This window comes from Balaenoptera borealis, assembly GCF_965194805.1.
Source record: "Balaenoptera borealis genome assembly, chromosome: 14".
In the NCBI taxonomy this organism is placed as follows: domain Eukaryota; kingdom Metazoa; phylum Chordata; class Mammalia; order Artiodactyla; family Balaenopteridae; genus Balaenoptera; species Balaenoptera borealis.
Genome location: NC_138875.1, coordinates 75,655,207 through 75,677,112, shown reverse-complemented (window position 1 = coordinate 75,677,112; position 21,906 = coordinate 75,655,207). Strand labels below are relative to the sequence as shown.

At 38.1% G+C, this 21,906-nt stretch overlaps 1 protein-coding gene and 1 pseudogene across 15 annotated transcripts in view; one reads left to right on the top strand and one right to left on the bottom strand.

Moving 5' to 3' along the window:
• The window catches only part of TMEM116 (transmembrane protein 116), a 238,315-nt gene that overhangs the window by 103,969 nt on the left and 112,440 nt on the right, over positions 1-21,906 (top strand). For 4 of the 14 annotated variants that reach the window (XR_014234089.1, XR_014234090.1, XR_014234091.1 and 1 more), the window contains 2 exons: positions 411-6,499; positions 6,836-8,371. The exons of 8 other annotated variants lie outside the window; for them this stretch is intronic. Coding sequence is in view for 2 of the 6 variants with exons in the window: in XM_082353707.1 (XP_082209833.1) it covers positions 411-617 (207 nt within the window). In the remaining 4 variants the exon portion in view is untranslated. 2 more of the 14 variants (XM_082353705.1, XM_082353707.1) reach the window with 2 other exon arrangements.
• The window catches only part of LOC309610613 (disintegrin and metalloproteinase domain-containing protein 1a pseudogene), a 152,972-nt pseudogene that overhangs the window by 99,074 nt on the left and 31,992 nt on the right, over positions 1-21,906 (bottom strand). The gene's annotated exons all lie outside the window — the stretch shown is intronic.

Genomic DNA, 21,906 nt, shown 5'->3' with positions numbered 1-21,906 from the left:
TTAGCTATTCCAGGTGAATAGAGAGAAAGAAGTAAAGAAAAAATGATTCTCTCTTTTCATCCTTTATCAGATTTAAGAAGGGTTTTTTGGGCTATCTAACTATGGTGATAGGGCAGTTTCTTCAAGCCTAACCTGGGAAATGGGGCAATAAGGAGGGACATTGAAACGACTTCATTATCCTTATGTATATACTAAGAAATATGACTAACTCTTAAGTCATCCATAACAAGGTACGGTGTGAAGAGTGAGTTCAGGAAGAGCTAGAAAAATATTTTTTAAAAACTGACACCAAATTTTGATTTTTGAGATAGAATAAATATAACAGTGATTTATAAATAAGGAATGGAAACTATTCCCCAATTCTCTGAAAACCTGAAGGATGGGCTCCATCACCCCTTCATCTCCTCCAGGCTCTAACAGCATCATCTCAGGGTCTGCTCAACTGTGGAGTATACGGCTGGACACAGTACAAGTTCTACCAACTAAAGCAAGAGGCTCGGCATGATGCAGACACCCAGACACCATTATTATGCTCACAGAAGAGATTCTATAGCAGGGGCCTAGATCCATTGGAGTCTACCATTGCTTTTGCTACTAGCACCTCCACCATTCTTTGAAACTGTAGAACTGGAACATCCAGAACTGGAATGATTCTACACTAATGGTTTGGGAAGAGTGTTTGGGAAGAACATCTTAAGTCTTTTCTAACCGTGCCTTAAACTACGGAAGTGAAAGGGAATGTAGTGCCATGGTTAGTAGCTACTCTAGGTGAAGTGGGTGGGATCTAATCATTATTCTCAGATTCACAAGTAAAGTCACTATTCAGGGAGATGAAGCCACTTTCCACCTAAGAGATAGACTCATATTATTTCAATAAATATTAGATTTGTCTAAGTCTCTTCTACAAGAAATAAATTCCAAGTTATTATTTATATAAAGTATTTCCAAGCTCTCTACTCCATGGTTGTGGGGGAAGTAGTGTGGCATGCAACAACTTTCTCAGGTCTTCACATTGCTGTTACTCTCCTTTTGGTTGTACAAAGTCTTGGGTTTACATTCTTTGAAGAGTTTTGGAAACTCAGAAGAAGCAAGGACAGAAGCTGTCAAAAAAAGTGATGGTGGGGGGCTCAGTGGTTAAGAGTCTGCCTGCCAATTCAGGGGACACGGGTTCGAGCCCTGGTCGGGGAAGATCCCACATGCCGCGGAGCACCTAAGTGTGTGCGCCAAAACTACTGAGCCTGCGCTCTAGAGCCCGCGAACCACAGCTGCTGAAGCCCGCACGACCTAGAGCCTGTGCTCCACAATAAGAGAAGCCACCACAATGAGAAGCCCGTGCACCGCAAGAAGAGTAGCCCCCGCTCGCCGCAACTAGAGAAAGCCCGCATGCAGCAATGAAGACCCAACGCAGCCAAAATAAATAATTTTTTAAAAAAAAGTGATAGTGGGATCCTCATACACACCACATCCTAGTCTCTTACATATTCCATGCCATTCTAGGCCTTAACAATAGGAACCTTCCTGCTCCAGAAGATTAAGGCCAGTCTTTTGAAGTTACCGTGGATAATAAGATTTAAGAGAAATCAGAACTAAAACTCTGAATCAAAAACTTCTCAACTCTCATTTATAAGCAAAAACCCAAGGTAGGTTTCATAGTGCTTGGACGTAGAATTAGGTTGAACCACGTAGAATTAGGTTGAACCATATGAACTTGCCATTTTTGTAGGTGAAAATGGTCTAATATCATCAATTTTACATGGTTCAATCTGGCTGTAAGTGCTAAATATATGTTTATTGAATGAATGAACAGATGAATGAATGACTAACAAGTAGAATTTAACCTTTGGGGAAAGAAAAGATTCCCACATTGAAGAGGCTTATTCATGGGTAGGAATGTTTAATGTTTCTTCCTCTTTAGTCACATAACAAGTGATGTTTGGTCTCTCCAGTTAAGTCATTAACAAGGCCAAACTGAGGCCAGGGCATCAGAAACTGTGATGCCAAAACAAAGGGGAAAGCCAAATGGACAAAAACTGGAATGACAATCAACTAAAACATCTGGAACTAATAATCAGATGCTTTTCACCTGATAAATTCCCTTCGTCAGTGCAAGGCAAAATCCTTAAGATTAGAGAAAATTGACAGGGTAGATTATAATGGGGCATTAGACAGTATACTCTGAAAAGTAAGTTCCAGAGATCTTTCCAAAGGAGTTCTCAATAGAAATGTTAGGGAGCTCAATAATAGCTCTTTAGGTTTTAGGCCATGAGCTTCAGCCTTACTATGGATGGTAACCTGACTTCATTATGTCAAGAACACATCTTGAGGCCTCCCAAGATGTATAGCACAGATTACTGGGTAGCACAGAACAAGAAAGATTGCTTTACCTAGAGAGCTGCTTTAACTTCTTTTAATTTAAAAACTAATAAGAATTCAGCATATAGAAAGACAGATGGAAGCAAGATTCTCATTTCCGTAGACCTTGAGGAACACCAGAATTAAGGAGTCCAATTCTTAAAATGTCCTATCGGTATCACTTCATATTTGACTTTATTACCAGAAAGAAGATAATTATCAAATGTATGTCAGGTTTGTTCATCTTGCTTCTCTGATGAATTTTTTGCATTGACACTGGTCTTAGATATTCTATAGATGTAGGCAAACAAAAAGATAGTAGGAATGAAAAATAATAAAATGTTAGGCAAGATTGGGATTATCAACTCTTCATCATACTGAGAGTAGGAGGGCCACTATTCAAACTACGTAACCCTTGAATTCACATGTAGGAGGGGCATAGACATAGATACAGTGGCAGTTCTTAAAATTTCTGCAAATACCCCTCCCATGACTCCATGACTTGTCCAGTTTACGGTCATAGTGGAGTATAGTTGTATCTGTGCAGCTTTGATTAATACAGATCTTCCTTGAACCACATGTTGTATCATCCTTCACCTCCTCCTCATCAGCCCAGTCTGTAGCTTCAAAAAATCTCTGCACCCCAACACCACGTGTTCTGCATGGGGAACTGGGTGTTTGATGTTTTTCAAAGCATAGGAGCCTTTGGATGTTTTCACATAGCAGCCTCCCACTTTTTACACCTTTGGCCTTGCACTTGCTGAAGACTTTAAATATCCCTTTAGATTCACTGCCACAGTTTCCAAACCTGTCTCCCTTGGTATTCATTAATGTTAGCAACTTTCCTGGGCAACCTTTGTGCCCTTTTCAAAGATTTTAACACACAGATTCTCTAGGCTTCAACCCCGGCCTTGGCAACAATAACCTCGTTCCTTGCAAGGAGTGCCATCTTGCTTGTAGGTATCCGTGTGGCAGCACTTGGGGGTGCCATTACAGTATTCTGGGAGGTCACACTTATCCACACTGAGGTGGCAAGTTGTGGTTGCTTTTAGAGATGTGCGGTTTTTGCAGCAAGATCCAAATGCATAATTTAAACCCTTCCTCAGCTGGCATGAGGGCAGACAACAGTGATCCTTTTGACAGTCAAAAACACTGCCATAGTCAAATTCTTCTCCTTTATCTAATATCTTATTCCCACAATATGGCTTTCAAAAGGAGTTTTGGAGTTCAGTTCTATTAAATAAGCAGCCCTCTCTGTGCTTATGCAACAGCTGGTGGAAATAGTGGAAGCTGCAGTTGCTGAAGCCCATATCTACAGTAATAAATTCATGCATAGTACAGAGGTGCTGGCCATGGAACTTGCAGGCCACATGGTCATGCTTCATTCCCAAGTCATGGCCAACCTCATGAGCTATGAAAGCTGTGAAATGTGGTGTATCTTCATGAAAGAAAGATTCAGCACTGGTTGCATTCTTGGCAGTGCAGATAACACTGAGAAATGCATGGTCCTCATACTTCCCAAGAATTTGGCCAATAATCACATGAGCAGCAGCATGTTTCACCCCTCTCAAGAGATACCAGTCTTTCCAGTGTTTAAAATTTTGAAGTGTTTCCTGCAAATTCAGGAAGATTTGCACAAGAGTTTTCTCTATCCATATCCCTAACCCAGTAAGCACCGCTTTCACATTATATCCTTCGTGTACCTGTTGACCAGAGCATGGACATCTATTAACATCTTTGTGGTCTTGGTAACATTATTATTCCACATTTGGAATCACTTATTGTCAACCACAGTCAACTTGTACATACTTGGGAAGTGGCCACATATAGGGCATAGGAACTGAGGAAGGTTCTATTTTTCTCTGAAATTGTGAAGTGCTTAAGAGCTCCTCTTGTTTATCTCCACGGATTACACAAGACTCACCTGATTTTAAAGATATGCTGTAAACCATATGCTCAATATATATAGGCTTGATACCAAAGACAGTGCCATCTAAGGTCAGGATTCCCTTTTGCCCTGAGCAAGTGCTGATTGTCACAAAAGAATCCAGGTCGTCCTCTGAATACTCAGTCATCCTGAATAAAAGCAAAACTAGTTTCCCATTTTGATGTGTATAAACAGGGAACTTCTTGACAAATAATTCTTTCTTTTGCTTCAACTTAATAGTATGCCATTTTCCTTGTTTGAGCAGGACATTGGATACCTTTTCTGCTTTTTCTTCTAGTTCTCTGAACATCATCAGGTTCCTAGGGAAGACTATTTCATAATAAAGAGATTCCCACTACAGTGCGTCCCTGGAAGAATAGTCACAATTACCAATAAAGTGACATGCAGCTTAATATGGGAAGGGCCCTTTCTCAAATGCCCTAAACGGCATTCCTTGAAGAAACATCACTCCAAACCTTATCCATGATCACTTGATTTCATAGAAGACAAGACAGGGGGCAGGCAAAGTAACTAACTGGGGTTGTCATTGTCATGGCCCAAGTGAAACAGGAAATGATCCCAGACCTCTGTCTGTGAGTTGACTTCCCTTGGACCCAGATCTTTGTCAGTGCCACAGTTGTTTGGCCAAAGATCAAAGCTTTGCTGCCTGCCAGAAGGATAGCTGCTCCCACCCTCAGAGTATTACATGATGACACCTACCTTTTGACTATGTCTCTTCCTACTTCTCTTGAGCTCTCTCTCTTCTGGAGTGTCCTTACTTTGCAACCACCCTTAAAGAACAACAGTTTTAGTGCTCCTTAGCTGAGCTCCTGCTGTCTTCATAGAGGAGTATACCAAGGAGAGGAAACTTTCACAGGCCCAGCCAGTACAACGAGCCAGGATCAAGCCCCAAGGAAAGAAAAATATATAACCTCTTCCCTTAGACCCAGTTCCCATGGAACAGCCTTCCCCTCCTGTCATCCAGTACTCTTTTGAGTCATTGAAACTTAAGTTCCAGAGCAGAGGTTTGTGGATTTCTGGGTAGGTCACAGGCCTCTGCTGTTTAATGCCTTTTGCACCATTCCCTACTCTGTACCATACAGCCCATTTCAAACGTCCCATCCTTTTCCTTTTTTTTTTTATTATTCACAATATGTTTGTTTATTTGCTCAATCCTACAATACATGTAAAGTATTTTTAGAGTAACTAACCCATGCCTCTGTGAAAAGCAAATATATGAACTGGAGAACAGTGTTTATTGGGTTGGCCAAACTGTTATTTCAGATTTTTCTGTAACATGGCTCTAGTAGTGCTTAGTTGTCTCTAACTTCATTTGAAACAATTTTGGTAGATTGTATCATGACAGCTGTCATATCAGCATGCATTTTAAAAAATCTTATCAAAATTGTTGAATTTTTGTATAGCCATTTTAATATTGAAGATGTAAGAAAAAAACCAACATTTTTGGCATATTATGCTTTATTATTTCAAGAAAGGTAAAAACACAACTGAAATGCAAAAAAATATTTGTGCAGTGTATGGAGAAGGTGCTGTGACTGATTGAATGTGTTAGAAGTGGTTTGCAAAGTTTCGTGCTGGAGATTTTTTGCTGGACGATGCTCCATGGTCAGGTAGACTAGTTGAAGTTGATAGTGATCAAATTGAGATACTAGGGACTTCCGTGGTGGTCCAGTGGCTAAGACTCCGTGCTCCCAATGCTGGGGGCCTGGGTTCGATCCCTGGTCAGGGAACTAGATCCCACACGCTGCAACTAAAAGTTCGCATGCCTCAACTAAAGATCCCGCATGCTGCAATGAAGATCCTGCATGCTGCAACTAAGACCCAGCACAGCCAAATAATTAATTAAACTATTTTTAACAAATCGAGACATTAATTGAGAACAATCAAAGTTATACCACAGGAGATAACCGACATACTCATAATATCCAAATCAAGCATTGAAAATCATTTGCACCAGCTTGGTTATTTTATTCGCGTTGAGGTTTGGGTTCCACAGAATTTAAGTGAAGAAAATCTTCTTGACCGTATTTTGCATGCAAGTGTCTACTTAAACATAATGAAAACGTTCTGTTTTTAAAACAAATTGTGACGGGTGATGAAAAGTGCATACCATACAATAATGTGGAGTGGAAGAGATCGTGGGGCAAGTGAAATGAATTACCACCAACCACACCAAAGGCCAGTCTTCATCCAAAGAAGGTGATGAGGGCTTCCCTGGTGGCACAGTGGTTGAGAATCTGCCTGCCAATGCAGGGGACACGGGTTCGAGCCCTGGTCTGGGAAGATCCCACATGCCGCGGAGCAACTAGGCCCGTGAGCCACAATTACTGAGCCTGCGCGTCTGGAGCCTGTGCTCCGCAACAAGAGAGGCCGCGATAGTGAGAGGCCCGCGCACCGTGCTGAAGAGTGGCCCCCGTTTGCCACAACTAGAGGAAGCCCTTGCACAGAAACGAAGACCCAACACAGCCAATAAATAAATAAATAAATAAATAAATAAATAAATAAATAAATAAATAAATAAATAAATAAAAGAAGGTGATGATGTGTATATGGTGGGATTGGAAGGGAGTTCTCTATTATGAGCTCCTTCCAGAAAACCAAACGATTAATTCCAACAAGAACTGCTCCCAATTAGACCACCTGAAAGAAGCACCTGACGAAAAACATCCAGAATTAGTCAACAGAAAAATGCATAATCCTCCATTAGGATAATGCAAGACTGCATGTTTCTTTGATGACCAGACAAAAACTGTTGCAGCTTGGCTAGGAAGTTCTGATTCATCTGCTGTATTCACCAGACATTGCACCTTCGGATTTCCATTTATTTCGGTCTTTACAAAATTCTCTTAACGGAAAAAATTAATGGAAAAAGTTTCAATTCCCTGGAAGACTGTAAAAGGCACCTGGAGCAGTTCTTTGCTCAAAAAGATTAAAAAGTTTGGGGAAGGTGGAATTATGAAGTTGCCTGAAAAATGGCAGAAGGTAGTGGAACAAAATGGTGAATACGTTGTTCAATAAAGTTCTTGGTGAAAATGAAAAATGTGTCTTTTATTTTTACTTAAAAACCAAAGGAACTTTTTGGCCAACCCAATATGTTCAGTTCTTTAGCCTGACAGTGTGAGGTTGCAATAATGTTTCCCAAAATTATTTAGATTGGTACTTTTCTATCCAGACCTATTCAGTATGGTCATGTTATTCATTTTTAATTCAGTTAGGGTCATATGTTACTGTTTGTATTTCATTCTGGTTTGCCCCCACATTTGGGATATTGCTGATGATTTGGAGGGAGTATGTGAAATGTTTCCATGATTCTAAAAGTCAGTACTATACAAAAAGGTGTATTCAAAGCCTTTAACCTGTTCCCATGTCCTTATTCTTTCCACCCACTTCTCATTCATCAATCTCAATAGTACTTGGTTTATTTTTCCTGTATTTCTTTCTGTACAAATAAGCAGATACATATATATTTCCTTGTATCCCCTTTTTTCTTATGTAAATGTAGCATAATATTTTCCACTTTCCTTTCTGAACTTAAAGATACATCCTGTAAATCACTCCATATCAGTTTATAGAAATATTCCTCATTCTCTTTTTTATAGCTACATAGTATTCAGTTTTATAGATGTACCGTAATTTATTCAATCACTCTCCTATGTATGGGTTTTTACATTGTTTATATTATTTTGAAATTATACACTATCATCAGCAAATAATATTACATACATATATTTTTGTGGAGGAAAATTCCTAGAAATGAGAAGGTAGTGTTCATGCTAATTGCATATGTAGCTTTGTTTGATATTGCCAAATTCCCCTTCAGAAGGTTTTTGCCAGTTTTCATTTCCATTGGCAGTGTATCAGAGTGCCTATTTCCCCAAAGTCTAAGCAACAGAATATATTGCCATGCCATACATTTTAATTTTCACCAAACTGATAGGTGATAAGTAGCAGGTCGGTATTGTTTAATTTGTATTTTTCTGATTTTGAGTGAATTTGCAATGTTTTAATATGTTTAAAGGCCATTTTTATATCTTTTAATAATTGTCGGTTAATGTTTTTTCCCCTTTTTCTATCAAGCTCTTGGCATTTTTTTCTTCTCAACTTTCTCCCCCTAGCTTTATTGTGGTATAATTCACAAATAAAATTTTATATATTTAAAGTATACAATATGATGATTTGATATATATGTACACATTGTGAAATATTTATTGTGAATATATATTTTCTAAAAGGCAAAAAAACTAGAATAGTTAAAATAATTTTGGGAATGAGTAACATGGGAGGGACCACTCTACTGAGTTTCAAGACTGTGTGGTATTGGTGATGGGATAAACACATAGATCAATGGAACAGAATAGAGAATTCAGAAATAGAGAACCCACACATGTATGGTCATCTGATTTTTGACCAAAGGGGAAAAGCAATTCTGTGGAGGAAGGAGCATCTTTTCAACAAATTGTGCTGGAAAATTGGATATACATAGACAAAAAAGAGGAACCTCAACCTAAACCTAACACTTCATACAAAAATCACCTCAAATGGATCATAAACATAAATGTAAAATACAAAACATTTTAGAAGAAAACATAGAATATCTTCAGGATCTAAGACTTGGTGAAGAATTCTTAAACATGATACCAAAAGCATGATCCATTAAAAAAAAAATCCATAAATTGGACCTCATCAAAAGTAAAAGCTCTTGTCAAGAACCTTAACTTGAGACAGAGACAAGATGGCAGAGTAGAAGGATGTGAGCTCACTGTTTCTTATGAAAACACCAAAATCACAACTAAATGCTGACAACTACTGACAAAAAAAAAAAGTGCTGGAACCTAACAAAAAAGATACCCTACATCCAAAGACAAAGAAGAAGCCACAGTGAGATGGTAGGAGGGGTGCAATCATGATAAAATCATATCCCATACCTGCCAGGTGGGCAACCCACAAACTGGAAAATAATTATACCACAGAAGTTCTCCCACAGGAGCGAAAGTACTGAGCCCCACGTCTGGCTCCCCAGCCTGGGGGTCTGGCAATGGGAGGAGGAGGTCCCAGAGAATCTGGCTTTGAAGGCCAGCAGGGCTTGATCACTGGAATTCCACAGGACTGAGGGAAACAGAAACTCTACTCTTGGAGCATGCACACAAGGTCTCATGTGCACCAGGACCCAGGGAAAAAGCAGAGACCTCATAAGAGACTGGGCCAGGCCTACTAGACTGGGCTAGTATTGGAGGGTCTCCTGTGGAGACAGTGGGGAGCTGTGGCTCATTGCAGGGACAGAGACACTGGTGGCAGCAGATCTGGGAAGTACTCATTGGCATGAGCCCTCCTGAAGGCCGCCATTTTCTTAAGACCTGACCCCACCCCCACAGCCTGAAGACTCCAGTGCTGGGACATCTCAGGCCAAACAACCAACAGGGTGGGAACACAGCCCCACCCATCAGCAGACAGGCTGCTTAAAGTCTTCCTGAGTCCATAGCCCTCTAGACACACCCCTTGGCAAAGCCTTACCCATCAGAGGGACAAGACCCAGCTCCACCCATTAGTGGGCAGGAACCAGTCCCTTCCACCAGGAAGCCCATGCAAGCCTCTTAGACAGCCTCATCCACCAGGAAGCAGACAGCAGAAGCAAGAAGAACTACAACCCTGCAGCCTGCAGAATGAAACCACGATCGCAGAAAGTAAGACAAAATGAGACAGCAGAGGATTATGTACCAGATGAAGGAACAAGATAAAACCCCAGAAGAACAACTAAATGAAGTGGAGATAGGCAATCTGCCCAAAAAAGAATTCAGAGTAATGATAGTAAAGATGATCCAAGATCTTGGAAAAAAGAATGGAGACACAGACCGAGAAGATACAAGAAATGTTTAATAAAGACCTGGTAGAACTAAAGAACAAAGAGATGAAGAATACAACAACTGAAATGAAAAATACACTAGAAGGAATCAATAACAGAATAAGTGAGGCAGAAGAATGGATAAATGACCTGGAAGACAGAATGGAGGAAATCATTGCCACAGAACAAAATAAAGAAAAAAGAATGACAAGAAATGAAGACAGTCAGAGACCTCTGGGACAACGTCAGATACACCAACATTCACATTGTAGGGGTCCCAGAAGGAGAACAGAGAGAGAGAAAGGACCTGAGAAAATATTGGAAGAGATAATAGCTGAAAACTTCCATAACATGGGAAGGGAAACAGTCACCCAAGCCCAGGAAGTGCACAGAGTCCCAGGCAGGATAAATCCAAGGAAGAACATGCCAAGACACACAGTAATCAAACTGGCAAAAATTAAAGACAGCTCCTCCCCTTGGCTCAGCACAAAGCAAGCATATAAGAACCACAGATGCCTGCTGCTTCCTGGGGAGAGAAAGAGTTGGTAGAGGCCCCTAGAATCTCTGGCCAGAGTTATTGGTGGAGGTCTTCTCCTGTATGAGGCCAGCCTGTGAAGACTGAGAGAGGTGCCTGGTTTGTCTGATACACAGACTACAACACAGAAAGTCAAAGATATGAAGAATCAGGCAAAGATGTTCCACATAAAGGAACAAGATAAATCTCCAGAAACTGACCCTAATGAAATGAACGTGTATTATTTACCTGATAGAGAATCCAAAAATATTGTTTTTAAAATGTTCACTGAAGTCAAGAGAACAATGCATGAACAAAGTGAGAATTTCAACACAGAGATAGAAGATATTAAAAACTACCAGACAGAAGTCATGGAGCTGAAGAACACAATAATTGAACTGAAAAACAATTCACTAGAAGGGTTCAACATTAGACTAGATCAAGCAGAAGAAAGGATCAGTGAACTTTGGAAATAATTCAGTCAGTGAAGAAAACAGAAAGAATGAAAAACAGTGAAGAAAGCTTAGGGGACTTTTGGGATATCATCAAGCCAACGATTATAGGAGTCCCAGTTGGAAGAGAGAAAAAAAGACCAGAAAGCATATTCAAAAAATTGACTGAAAACTTCCCAGATATAGAGAAGCAAGTGGACATACAGATCCACAAACCCTAGAGATCACCAAGCAAGATGAATCTAAAGATAATCCACACTGAGGCGCATATATTGTCAAAAGTCAAAGACAGAGAATTTTGAAAGAGGCTAGAGAAAAGCGACTTGTCACATACAAAGAAACATCCAAAAGACTCTCAGTGTTTTTTCCAGCAGAAACCTTGTAGGCCAGAAAGGAGTGGCATGATATCAAAGAGATACTAGCATTCCCTTGTTCATTGCAGCCAAGATTTACAATAACCAAGATATGGAAACAGCCTAAATGTTCATCAACAAATACAGAAAATGTGATATACATATGATACTATTCAGCCTTAAGAAATAAGGATATCCTGCAACATATGACGACATGGATGAACCTTGAGGACATTATGCTGAGTAAAATAGACCAGTCACAGAAATTCAAATACCTCATTTTTCTACTTATATGAGGTATCTAAATTAGTCAAATTCATGGAATCAAAGAGTTGAATGGTGGTTGCCACAGGCTGGGGTATGGGGAAATGGGGATTTACCAATCAATGACATCAAGTCTCAGTTAAGCAAGATGAATAATTTCTAGGGATCTGCTGTACAACATTGTACCTAGAGTCAACAATACTGTGTTGTGGGTGGGAATGAATTGGGAGATAAGAATTGACATATATATACTAATATGTATAAAATAGATAACTAATGAGAACCTGCTGTATAGCACAGGGAACTCCACTTCGCTGTACAGTAGAAACTAACACAACATTGCAAAACAACTATACCCCAATTAAAAAAAAATACTGTGTTGTACACTTAAATTTTTGTTAAAAATTGTTGCGTTCTTACCACAGTGCAAAAATGAATAAGGTAGAAATGTATAATATGGGTACAGAGGATTTTAAATTATACAAAACTATTTGTGCTATTCTATCATCGCTAAATTTTAAAATCCAAAGGAAAATATGAAAAATTCTTTATGGAGGTAATATAATTTTTAAAAATTATTTATTTATTTATTTTTGGCTGCATTGGGTCTTTGTTGCTGCACGTGGGCTTTCTCTAGTTGTGGCGAGCGGGGGCTATTCTTCATTGCGGTGTGCGGGCTTCTCATTGTGGTGGCTTCTCTTGTTGCGGAGCACAGGCTCTAGGCACGCAGGCTTCAGTAGTCGTGACTTGCGGGCTCTAGAGCACAGCCTCAGTAGTTGTGGCTCACAGGCTTAGTTGCTCCGCGACATGTGGGATCTTCCCGGACCAGGGCTCGAACCCGTGTCCCCTGCATTGGCAGGCGGATTCTTAACCACCGCGCCACCAGGGAAGCCTGGAGGTAATATAATCTTAATTCCCTAACTTGATAAAGATGGCATTTTTAAAAGCTCCGAAATAAATTTCACTTTTTCTGAATGTAGATTAAAATAATTTTAAAAGATATATTAGAAATAGAACCTTGTAGTATATTCAAGGAAAACACCATGCTCAAAAAGAATTTATGCCAGAAACATAAGCATGAGTTTAGCATTAAGAAATGTATCATCGTAATTCATCACACAAAAAGTTAAAGGAGAAATAAATATAAACATATGAATGCATGCCAAAAAGTTGTTAAAATTCACTGACTATTCCTATTTTAAAACTTTAATGGGAAAACAAAGATACTACATAAACATGGTAAAGACCATTTACCAAAATGTAATGCCAAATAACATATTAATTAGTGAAACAATGAAAGTGTTTCCACTTAAAATCTCTTTCCTTTGCCTTTTTGTCCTGGACAATTTGAATTCTACTTATAGCAGATTCTCCCCAGCATAAGACTTTGTCCTAGAAGACTTTGTCCTTTAATTTTTAAAGTTGTAGACCTCAGACTTCTCTGGCCCCTTCACCCCTTGCAATCGACCCCTTGCATTCTCCCCAGAATTGAAGTGTCCGAAACTTCAGTTTCAGGTACTATTTTTCAAATTGGCTCACTATGCTTTCCAGCAAGTATCTGTTGGATATTTGGTTTTTTCCTGTTCTCAGGTCCAATAGGCATCCCATTACTTCTCTCTGCTTTCTCCATGGCAGTTACTATTTACCACTTGGGTCTTGGAGTTATCAGAGTTTGTCCTTATACACCATACCTTGGGGTTTGTAAGATGACTTATCACCTTTTTTTGTTGTTGTTTGTAGGGTTTGATTTATTACCATCATAGTGCTTTGTCTGTTTTTATGGGGTGATTTGAGATTTTAAAAAATTGCACTGGTGCTGCCACCTTCTGAAAATCTCCCTTCCTTATATTTAAATTTGTTTCGTAGCCTGTAAGAAATTGAATGCTACATCCTATGGTAAATCAGTTTTTTTCACGGACTGTGATATGGAGCCTTACTGAAAGGTTTTTTTTTTTAACATAGAAAACCCGAATTCAAGACTCAGTTTGTTTATTTGCAAATTTTGTTATTTTTGTCATTTACTCTCTTTGAGCATCAGCTTCTTGTTTGTAAAGTGGAAATAATATCTATATGAGCTTTTCTGATGATTAAGTAATATTTGTAAAAATGCTTTGTAAAATAAAAAGTGCTACACAAGCACAGGATATTATTATCAACTTCCTTCACATATTCCCTTTTGACTGAGAACTTTCCTAGGATTTCCCCTTTCCCATGAATTTTTTCCCAGTTTTATTTATTTATTTGCTTATTTACTTATTTTTATTGAAGTATACTTTATTTACAATGTGTTAGTTTCTGGTGTACAGCAGAGTGATTCAGTTATACATATATATACCTATTCTTTTTCGTATTCATTTCCATTATGGTTTATTACAGGATATTGAATGTAGTTTACTGTGCTATACATTAGGACCTTGTGTTTATCTATTTTGTATATAGTGGTTTGTATCTGCTAATCCAAACTCCTAATCCCTCTCCTACCCACTTTCCCCTTTGGTTACCATAAGTTTGTTTTCTATGTGTGTCAGTCCATTTCTGTTTCATAAATAAGTTCATTTTGTGTCATATTTTAGATTCTGCATATAAGTGATATCCTATGGTATTTGTTTTTCTCTTTCTGGCTTACTTCACTTAGTATGATAACCTCTAGGCCCACCCATGTTGCTGCCAATGGCATTATTTTATTCTTTTTCATGACTGAGTGTAGTATTCCATTGTATATATATACCACATCTTCTTTATCCATTCATGAACATCCATTCATGTTCATGTTGCTGGACATTTAGGTTGCTTCCATGTCTTGGCTATTGTTGCTGTGAACATTCAGGTGCATGTATATTTTTGAGTTAGAGTTTTGTCCAGATATATGCCTGGGAGTGGGATTGCTGATCATATGGCAACTCTATTTTTAGTGTTTTAGGGAATCACCGTACTGTTTTCCATAGTGGCTGCACCAAGGTACATTCCCACCGACAGTGTAGGAGGGCTCCCTTTTCTCCACACCCTCTCTGGCATTTATTATTTGTAGAATTTTTAATGATGGCCATTCTGACCACTGTGAGGTGGTACCTCATTGTAGTTTTGATTTGCATTTCTCTAATAATTAGCGATGTTGAGCATCTTTTCATGTGCCTGTTGGCCATCTGTATGTCTTCTTTGGAGAAATGTCTATTTAGCTTTTCTGCCCATTTTTTGATTGGGTTGTTTGATATTTTGTTATTGAATTGTATGAGCTGTTTATGTGTTTTGGAAATTAAGCCCTTGTCAGTTGCATCGTTTGCTAATATTTTCTCCCAGTCCGTAGGTTGTCTTTTCGTTTTGTTGATGGTTTCCTTTGTTGTGCAAAAGATTTTAAGTTTGATTAGGTTCCATTTGTTTATTTTTGCCGCCTTGGGAGACTGACCTAAGAAAACATTGCTACGATTTATGTCAGAGAATGTTTTGTCTATGTTCTCTTCTAGGAGTTTTATGGCATCATGTCTGATATTTACATCTTTAAGCCATTTTGAGTTTATTTTGGGGTTTGTTCTAACTTCATTGATTTACATGCGCTGTCCAGCTTTCCCAACAGCACTTGCTGAAGAGTCTGTCTTTTCAGGACACATTTTTTAACTGCAGCCTAATTGACCTTACAAGTTTGGGGTGATGACTACCTGTAATTGTTTTAAAGTATCCTATAATGCCCAACATACTCATTTAACATTAATATTTTGGTATGTACTGGAAGTTCTCTTACCCTTCACTTACCTACTCATTTCAGTAACTGATGTTCTCCATTCTTTCTGTAAAACAGTGACAGTCACAACTCACTGGACATTTAGCATTAGTAGGCTATACTTTAATATCTACTTTCCTTACGTATCTGCTTCCATCAAGTACCAAGTTATGTTTATTTCCAAACCTATTTGTGCCAGTTATACTTATGACTATGGTACCTATGACTATAGTACCCAATTAAATATTACATAAAGTGTTAAAATGTGACTGTAAAGAGAAAACGTTTTTGCATTGAGTCAAATGATTTGGAAAAGCTACTTGAAAATATATATTATAGCATTAGATGTGAACATGACAACTGTAAATGGCAGAAAGGCTCTTTAAAAAAAAATCACGAATCATTCTCCATTTACATTTTACTTCCATTAATGAACCAAACAGAAATAAAGGTTCTTACCTACCACATCAAACAATAGTCCAATAGATGAATATTCAAGTTGTTTAAAGTATGTTCATATTAATTTTTAGAATCCCGTTTAGTTAAGCTTTTTGGTTAATCACCTACATAAATACTGTTGATCACTCCTTGAAACACTTTTGCACTTGGCTTTCCAGACGTGACCCTCTCCTGTTTCTTATTTTACCTCCAGTATGGCTCCTCCATACAAAGTCCCAGGGCTTGTACTCTCAACCCTTTGCTGGAACAAAGTTTTTTTTTAATTGAAGAAGATTGTAACAAAGTTCTTACTATATCATCAGGAATATTTAACCCACCATAGAGGTCCAGTGAATTAGCCAGGCATGAAATCCTTTGCAGAAATGACAATGCCTTTCCCCAAATATCTTGATGCTATTTATTTGAATTACATCAAATATAGTAAGCATTTATAATGCCCAAGATCCCACCAGAGCACTTTCTTTGAGGAGCTTATATATAAAATGGACCCATCTTCAAGACATAATGAGTTAAAAAAAAAGCATGGTACTATTTATGTTATACTTACATACATGAAACAATGCTATATATTTTCTTTCTACCTTAAAAGAAGGTCTAGAAACAAATACACTAAACTGATAATAATGGTTCCCAATGAGGAGGATTAGGAAGTGATTAGGACTACTGATAAAAGGGAACTTTAGCCTTATATTTAATATTTTTACTTTTATAATTTTTTTTTTTTTTTTTTTTTTGGTACACACCACACAGCTTGCAGGATCTTAGTTCCCCGACCAGGGATCGAACCCGTGCCCCTTGCAGTGGAAGTGTGGAGTACTAACCACTGGACCACCAGGGAATTCCCTAATTTTTTTACTTTAAAAAATAGCTTTATTGGTGTATAATTAAGCTACTACAAAATTCACCCTTTCAAAGCTCACAATTCAACAGTTTTTAGAATAAATATTGTGCAGATTGTGCAACTATCACTACAATTTAATTTTAGAACATTTTTATCACTCCAAAAAGAAACTTGTTCTGGTTAGCAGTCCCTCCTCACTCTCCCCCTCAGCTTCTTCCACCCCAGCTTTCTGTCTCTGTGGATTTGCCTATTCTGGACATTTAACATAGATAGAATCATATAATATGTGACCTTATGTGACTAGCTTTTTTCACTTAGCATAATGTTTTCAAGATTCATCCATACTGTAGCATGTATCAATACTACTTTCCTTTTTATTGCTGAATAATGGTCTGTTGTATAGCTATACAACATTTTATTTATCCATTCTTCAGTTGATAGACATTTACATAGTTTCCACTTTGGGGATGAATAGTGCTGCTCTGAACGTTTGTGTACAAATTTTTGTATGGGTGTATGTTTTCATATTTCTTGGATATATATGTTTATAGGAGTGGAGTTGCTAGGTCATATGGTAACTCTATGTTTAGCATTTTGTGGAACTGCCAAACTTTGTTCTAACATGGTTACACCATTTTTAAATTCCCACCAATGATATGTAGAAGTTCCAGTTTTTCCACATCCAGAATCTGTGTTTTTATCTTCAGCATCTAGCGCAGTTCCTGGCATATAAATGTTTTTTGAATGTGAAAGCTTGAATGAAAGAATGAACCAATGAAAAAGTGAACAAATGTGTTGAGGTCAGGTTTCATATTTAATAGCAATTCACAGTAAATATATTGACCATTAGTTTCTCAATTTTAATCTTTTTTTAAATAAATTTTTTTATTTTTTAATTTATTTTATTTTTGTCTGTGTTGGGTCTTCGGTGCTGCACGTGGGCTTTCTCTAGTTGCGACGAGCGGGGGCTACTCTTCATGGCGGTGCACGGGCTTCTCTTTGCAGTGGCTTCTCTTGTTGCAGAGCACAGGCTCTAGGGGCGCTGACTCAGTAGTTGTGTCTCGTGGGCTCTAGAGTGCAGGCTCAGTAGTTGTGCCACACGGGCTTAGTTGCTCCGTGGCATGTGGGATCTTCCCAGACCAGGGATTGAACCCATGTCCCCTGAATTGGCAGGCAGATTCTTAACCACTGCACCACCAGGGAAGTCCCTCAATTTTAATCTTGATTCATAATTCTAGGGTAGGTCAAGGTCCATGGATTTATCACCTACATTTGATCAATTGACCGTTATTTGGTGTTATGAACTTACATTATTCTATTAATGAACTTACAGTTAGTCCTATACATATCACAACCAGTTGGGTTCATATAATATTGTTTTGTCTACAAAGACAGATAGATTATAAATTCCTTGGATTCAGGGAACATGGTTTATAATTTCTTTGTATTACCAGAAATAATTGTGGTGATATGCTGGTAAGTGTTTGACAACTGGTACTCAAATTTATATGATTTACCTATTTCTGTGCTGTAAATACTCCCACCACCATGGCCAATTTCAAGCTACCAACATGATATCACTGAACACAGAATTGGTAAGATATGCTACAATGAGCTTTCACCAGCGATATTAACTTGCTCCAGCACATCACTAATACCAAAAAGAAAACTGACGGTGAAATCAAATGACCTAAAATTCCAGTCTTGACTCTGCTACTAATTAACTATGTGACATTGCCAAACAGTTCTCCTTTCTGAGTCTCATATATAAAATTGAGCTATTTCTATTAACCTCAAAGACATTTGTGTTATTAATAAGAAAAGACAATATTGTACAACACAAGGAATATAGCCAATATTTTATAATAACTGTAAATGGAGTATAACCTTCAAAAATTGTGAATCACTATACTGTCTACCTGTAACATATAACATTGTACATAAACTATACTTCAATTGAAAAAATAAAGAAAAGACATGAGAAAGTACTAGTTTGGGACATCTAATGGATGGTCAGGTATGAATGTGAATAGCTCAACCATGGAGCTGGGCCCCGATAAGAGACTTATTAGTCAATACTTGTTGACCACTAAACTCTAGGCAAAACCACATATGCTGAGGCTAACTCAGCTCCTTACTTTCCTTCTCTGAAGATCCTTCTTCTGCCCACTCTACCAGTTCCTTCTTCTTGTATAACTTCCTGACAGGTTTTTTTCCCATAAATACTCATTTAAGAAGATAAGTATTACAAAAAAGAAGACAGTTTGATCTAGTTAAATGTAGGTGGAATCTTTGGAAAGCATAAACTGAGTCCTCATTTCAGGGTAGACCCTAGTTAGAAATTTCTGGGATTTATAACTTGTTATGACTTGTGGAGATTAAGAGGATGTAGGATGGGCAGGAAATACCCTATAAAGGCCTAATTTGTTAATATGATATGCAACAAAGGAAAACAATAGTAACCTGGACAAATATTTATTGACTTTATTTTGTTCTGAGCAGAAGTCTAAAAGTTTTACATATTAGTGATCCACACGATAACCCTGCAGGGTATTTATGATTTATCCGATTTTATGGTTGAAAAAAACTGATGTTCATAGGGTAAAATTAAGTTATCCAAACTCACTGCTAAGAAAGATGAGTAGAGATTCAAACCTAAATCACTATGACTTCAAAACCCAAATGATTTGGGCAACCTCTCTAAATAGCCCTAGAGTTGGCCATTGGTATAGGAAGTGCTATGCCTGGATTAGAAGTTTAGATTTCATCTTAGTGAGTGCATTGAAGGAGCAGAAGGCCCAAAAGCCCAACGTACTATTCCTAAACCCTTAATGTGGTGTCTGGGAAAGTTTGTTAATTTTTTTTTTCATAGAGAGATGTCCTCTGAAGCTACCTCTGCAAGGCCTTAGAGGAGAGGGGCAGGCTCCCATAACTCACCTCAGCCTTATCCCCTGCTAACAATAATGAATTCTAGCTGTGGAGTTACTGTCTCTCAGAACCAGCACAACACAAGCAGCCAAAGCTTGAATTAACTCAAGGTAACAGGATTGCTTGAAGCATGATACTGGGAGGTGCTTCTCACCTGGTGTGAGTTTCCTGAACATGTCTGTCAGTCATCCTGAGAGTAGAATTCTGCCAAGAGGAGTGGTGGAGAAGAGAAAGGAATAACAGGAAGATAGCATAGTTGGAGAATAGGGCCCAGAAGAAAATCCTAGATGTACTATATTCAGATTTGTGTATTTAGAAGTATTTTGTTGGCAGTATTATTTGTAGAGGCTAAAAACAAAACCATGGAAACAAAATTCTTGCCAACTATTGAAAATGGTTGAATTAACTGTAGAATATACTTAACAAAATACCATGGAATACTATGCAGTCATGAAAAGAAATGATTTAGAAATATAGGATGACTTGCTGAGCTTGCCACTATGCAGAGAAAAGCAAGATTCAAAGGAATATAAATAATATGAGCTCATTTTTAAAAGATTACCCCTAAAACACACTATATGTATTCTCTCTATATATATACTTACATGACTATGGAAAAGGATATGGAAAGTTGTACACTAAGTTAGCAGTGAATTTCAAGAACAAAGTGAGGAGAGCTGCAGCCAGTGAAGGGGGTAAAAAGAGGAGATGATCATGAAATAAATTAAGATAGCATCTTCTTAAAGGGAGGGAGTCCAAAATAAATGGAGCATGTAGGATAGGATCCCATTTTTAAAAAGTATTTGGATCTGGGCTTTCTGAAAATAACAGGGATTACAATTCAGAAAACAGGAGATAATGGATGTGTGACATCAATGCGTCAAAACTCAAGAGGCAGCAGTCTTCCAGAACTCAGTACCTTCCAGCCTCTTGTGCCTCAGTCCTTTACCTGGACCCTCTTAAACAAACCCTAGGTCCCCAACTTCCAACTTTTCTCTCAACAAAATCCTTCCTTCTCAGTGATCAACATTACAATGAGCTCCATAAGGATGTAATTTTGCCTACACTGAAGACAGGTCATCTTTAAGTTTAGTCGAGCTGTATAAATCATGTCTCAACCACTCTAGTGAGGAATAGGCCTTGAGTTTTATCTTAAAATTTCACTGAAAGGTTCTCCCACAAGTAAATGCAAATTTTGCCTTTGACTCTGATTAAGCAAAAACTACTGAGAATTTGAAATGTCTGTAATTATAGTTCATTATGCCACAGGTTTCAAAGACACAAAATCTATCTCATAGGTAAGGTCATAGTCAAAGTATTTAGCTCCCCCCACCAATCAGCATCTGGAAGTAGAAGGATTTTCCATAACAGAACATAAGGTGGAGTGTGCATGTTTATTGGGGGAGGGTTATGAAAGATTCATCTCCTCATTCCAGAGTAATCACCTGGAGCCATGACATATATTATGAAGTGTGATAATGGAGCTTAAATATTTTGACAGCTTTATGTATAGAAGCAGGTGAAAAATTATTTTAAAGTTGTTCATCATTTACGTTGCTGGAGGAAGATTGCCTTTTTTTTTTTAATTGGAGTAAAATTGCTTTACAGTGTTGTGTTAGTTTCTGCTGTACAGTGAAGTGAATCAGCTATATGTATACCTATATCCCTTTCCTCTTGCACCTCCCTCCCACCCCGCCATCCCACCCATCTAGGTTGTCACAGCTCACCGAGCTGAGCTCCCTGTGCTATACAGCAGGTTCCCACTAGCTATCTATTTTACACATGGTAATGTATTTACGTCAAACCTAATTTCCTAATTTATCCCACCCTCGCCTTCCCCCCCGTGTCCACATGTCTGTTCTCTACGTCTGCATCTCTATTCCTGACCTACAAATAGATTCATCTGTACCATTTTTCCAGATTCCACATATATGCGTTAATTTACGATATTTGTTTTTCTCTTTCTGGCTTACTTCACTCTGTATGACAGACTCTAGGTCCATCCACATCTCTGCAAATGACCTGATTTCGTTCCTTTTTACAGCTGAGTAATATTCCATTGTATATATGTACCACATCTTCTTTATCCATTCATCTGTCATTGTACATTTAGGTTGTGTAATAACGGAGCTTAAATATTTTGACAGCTTTATGTATAGAAGCAGGTGAAAAATTATTTTAAAGTTGTTCAGCATTTTCATTGGTGGAGAAAGATTGCCTTTGTTTTTTGTTTTTTTTTAA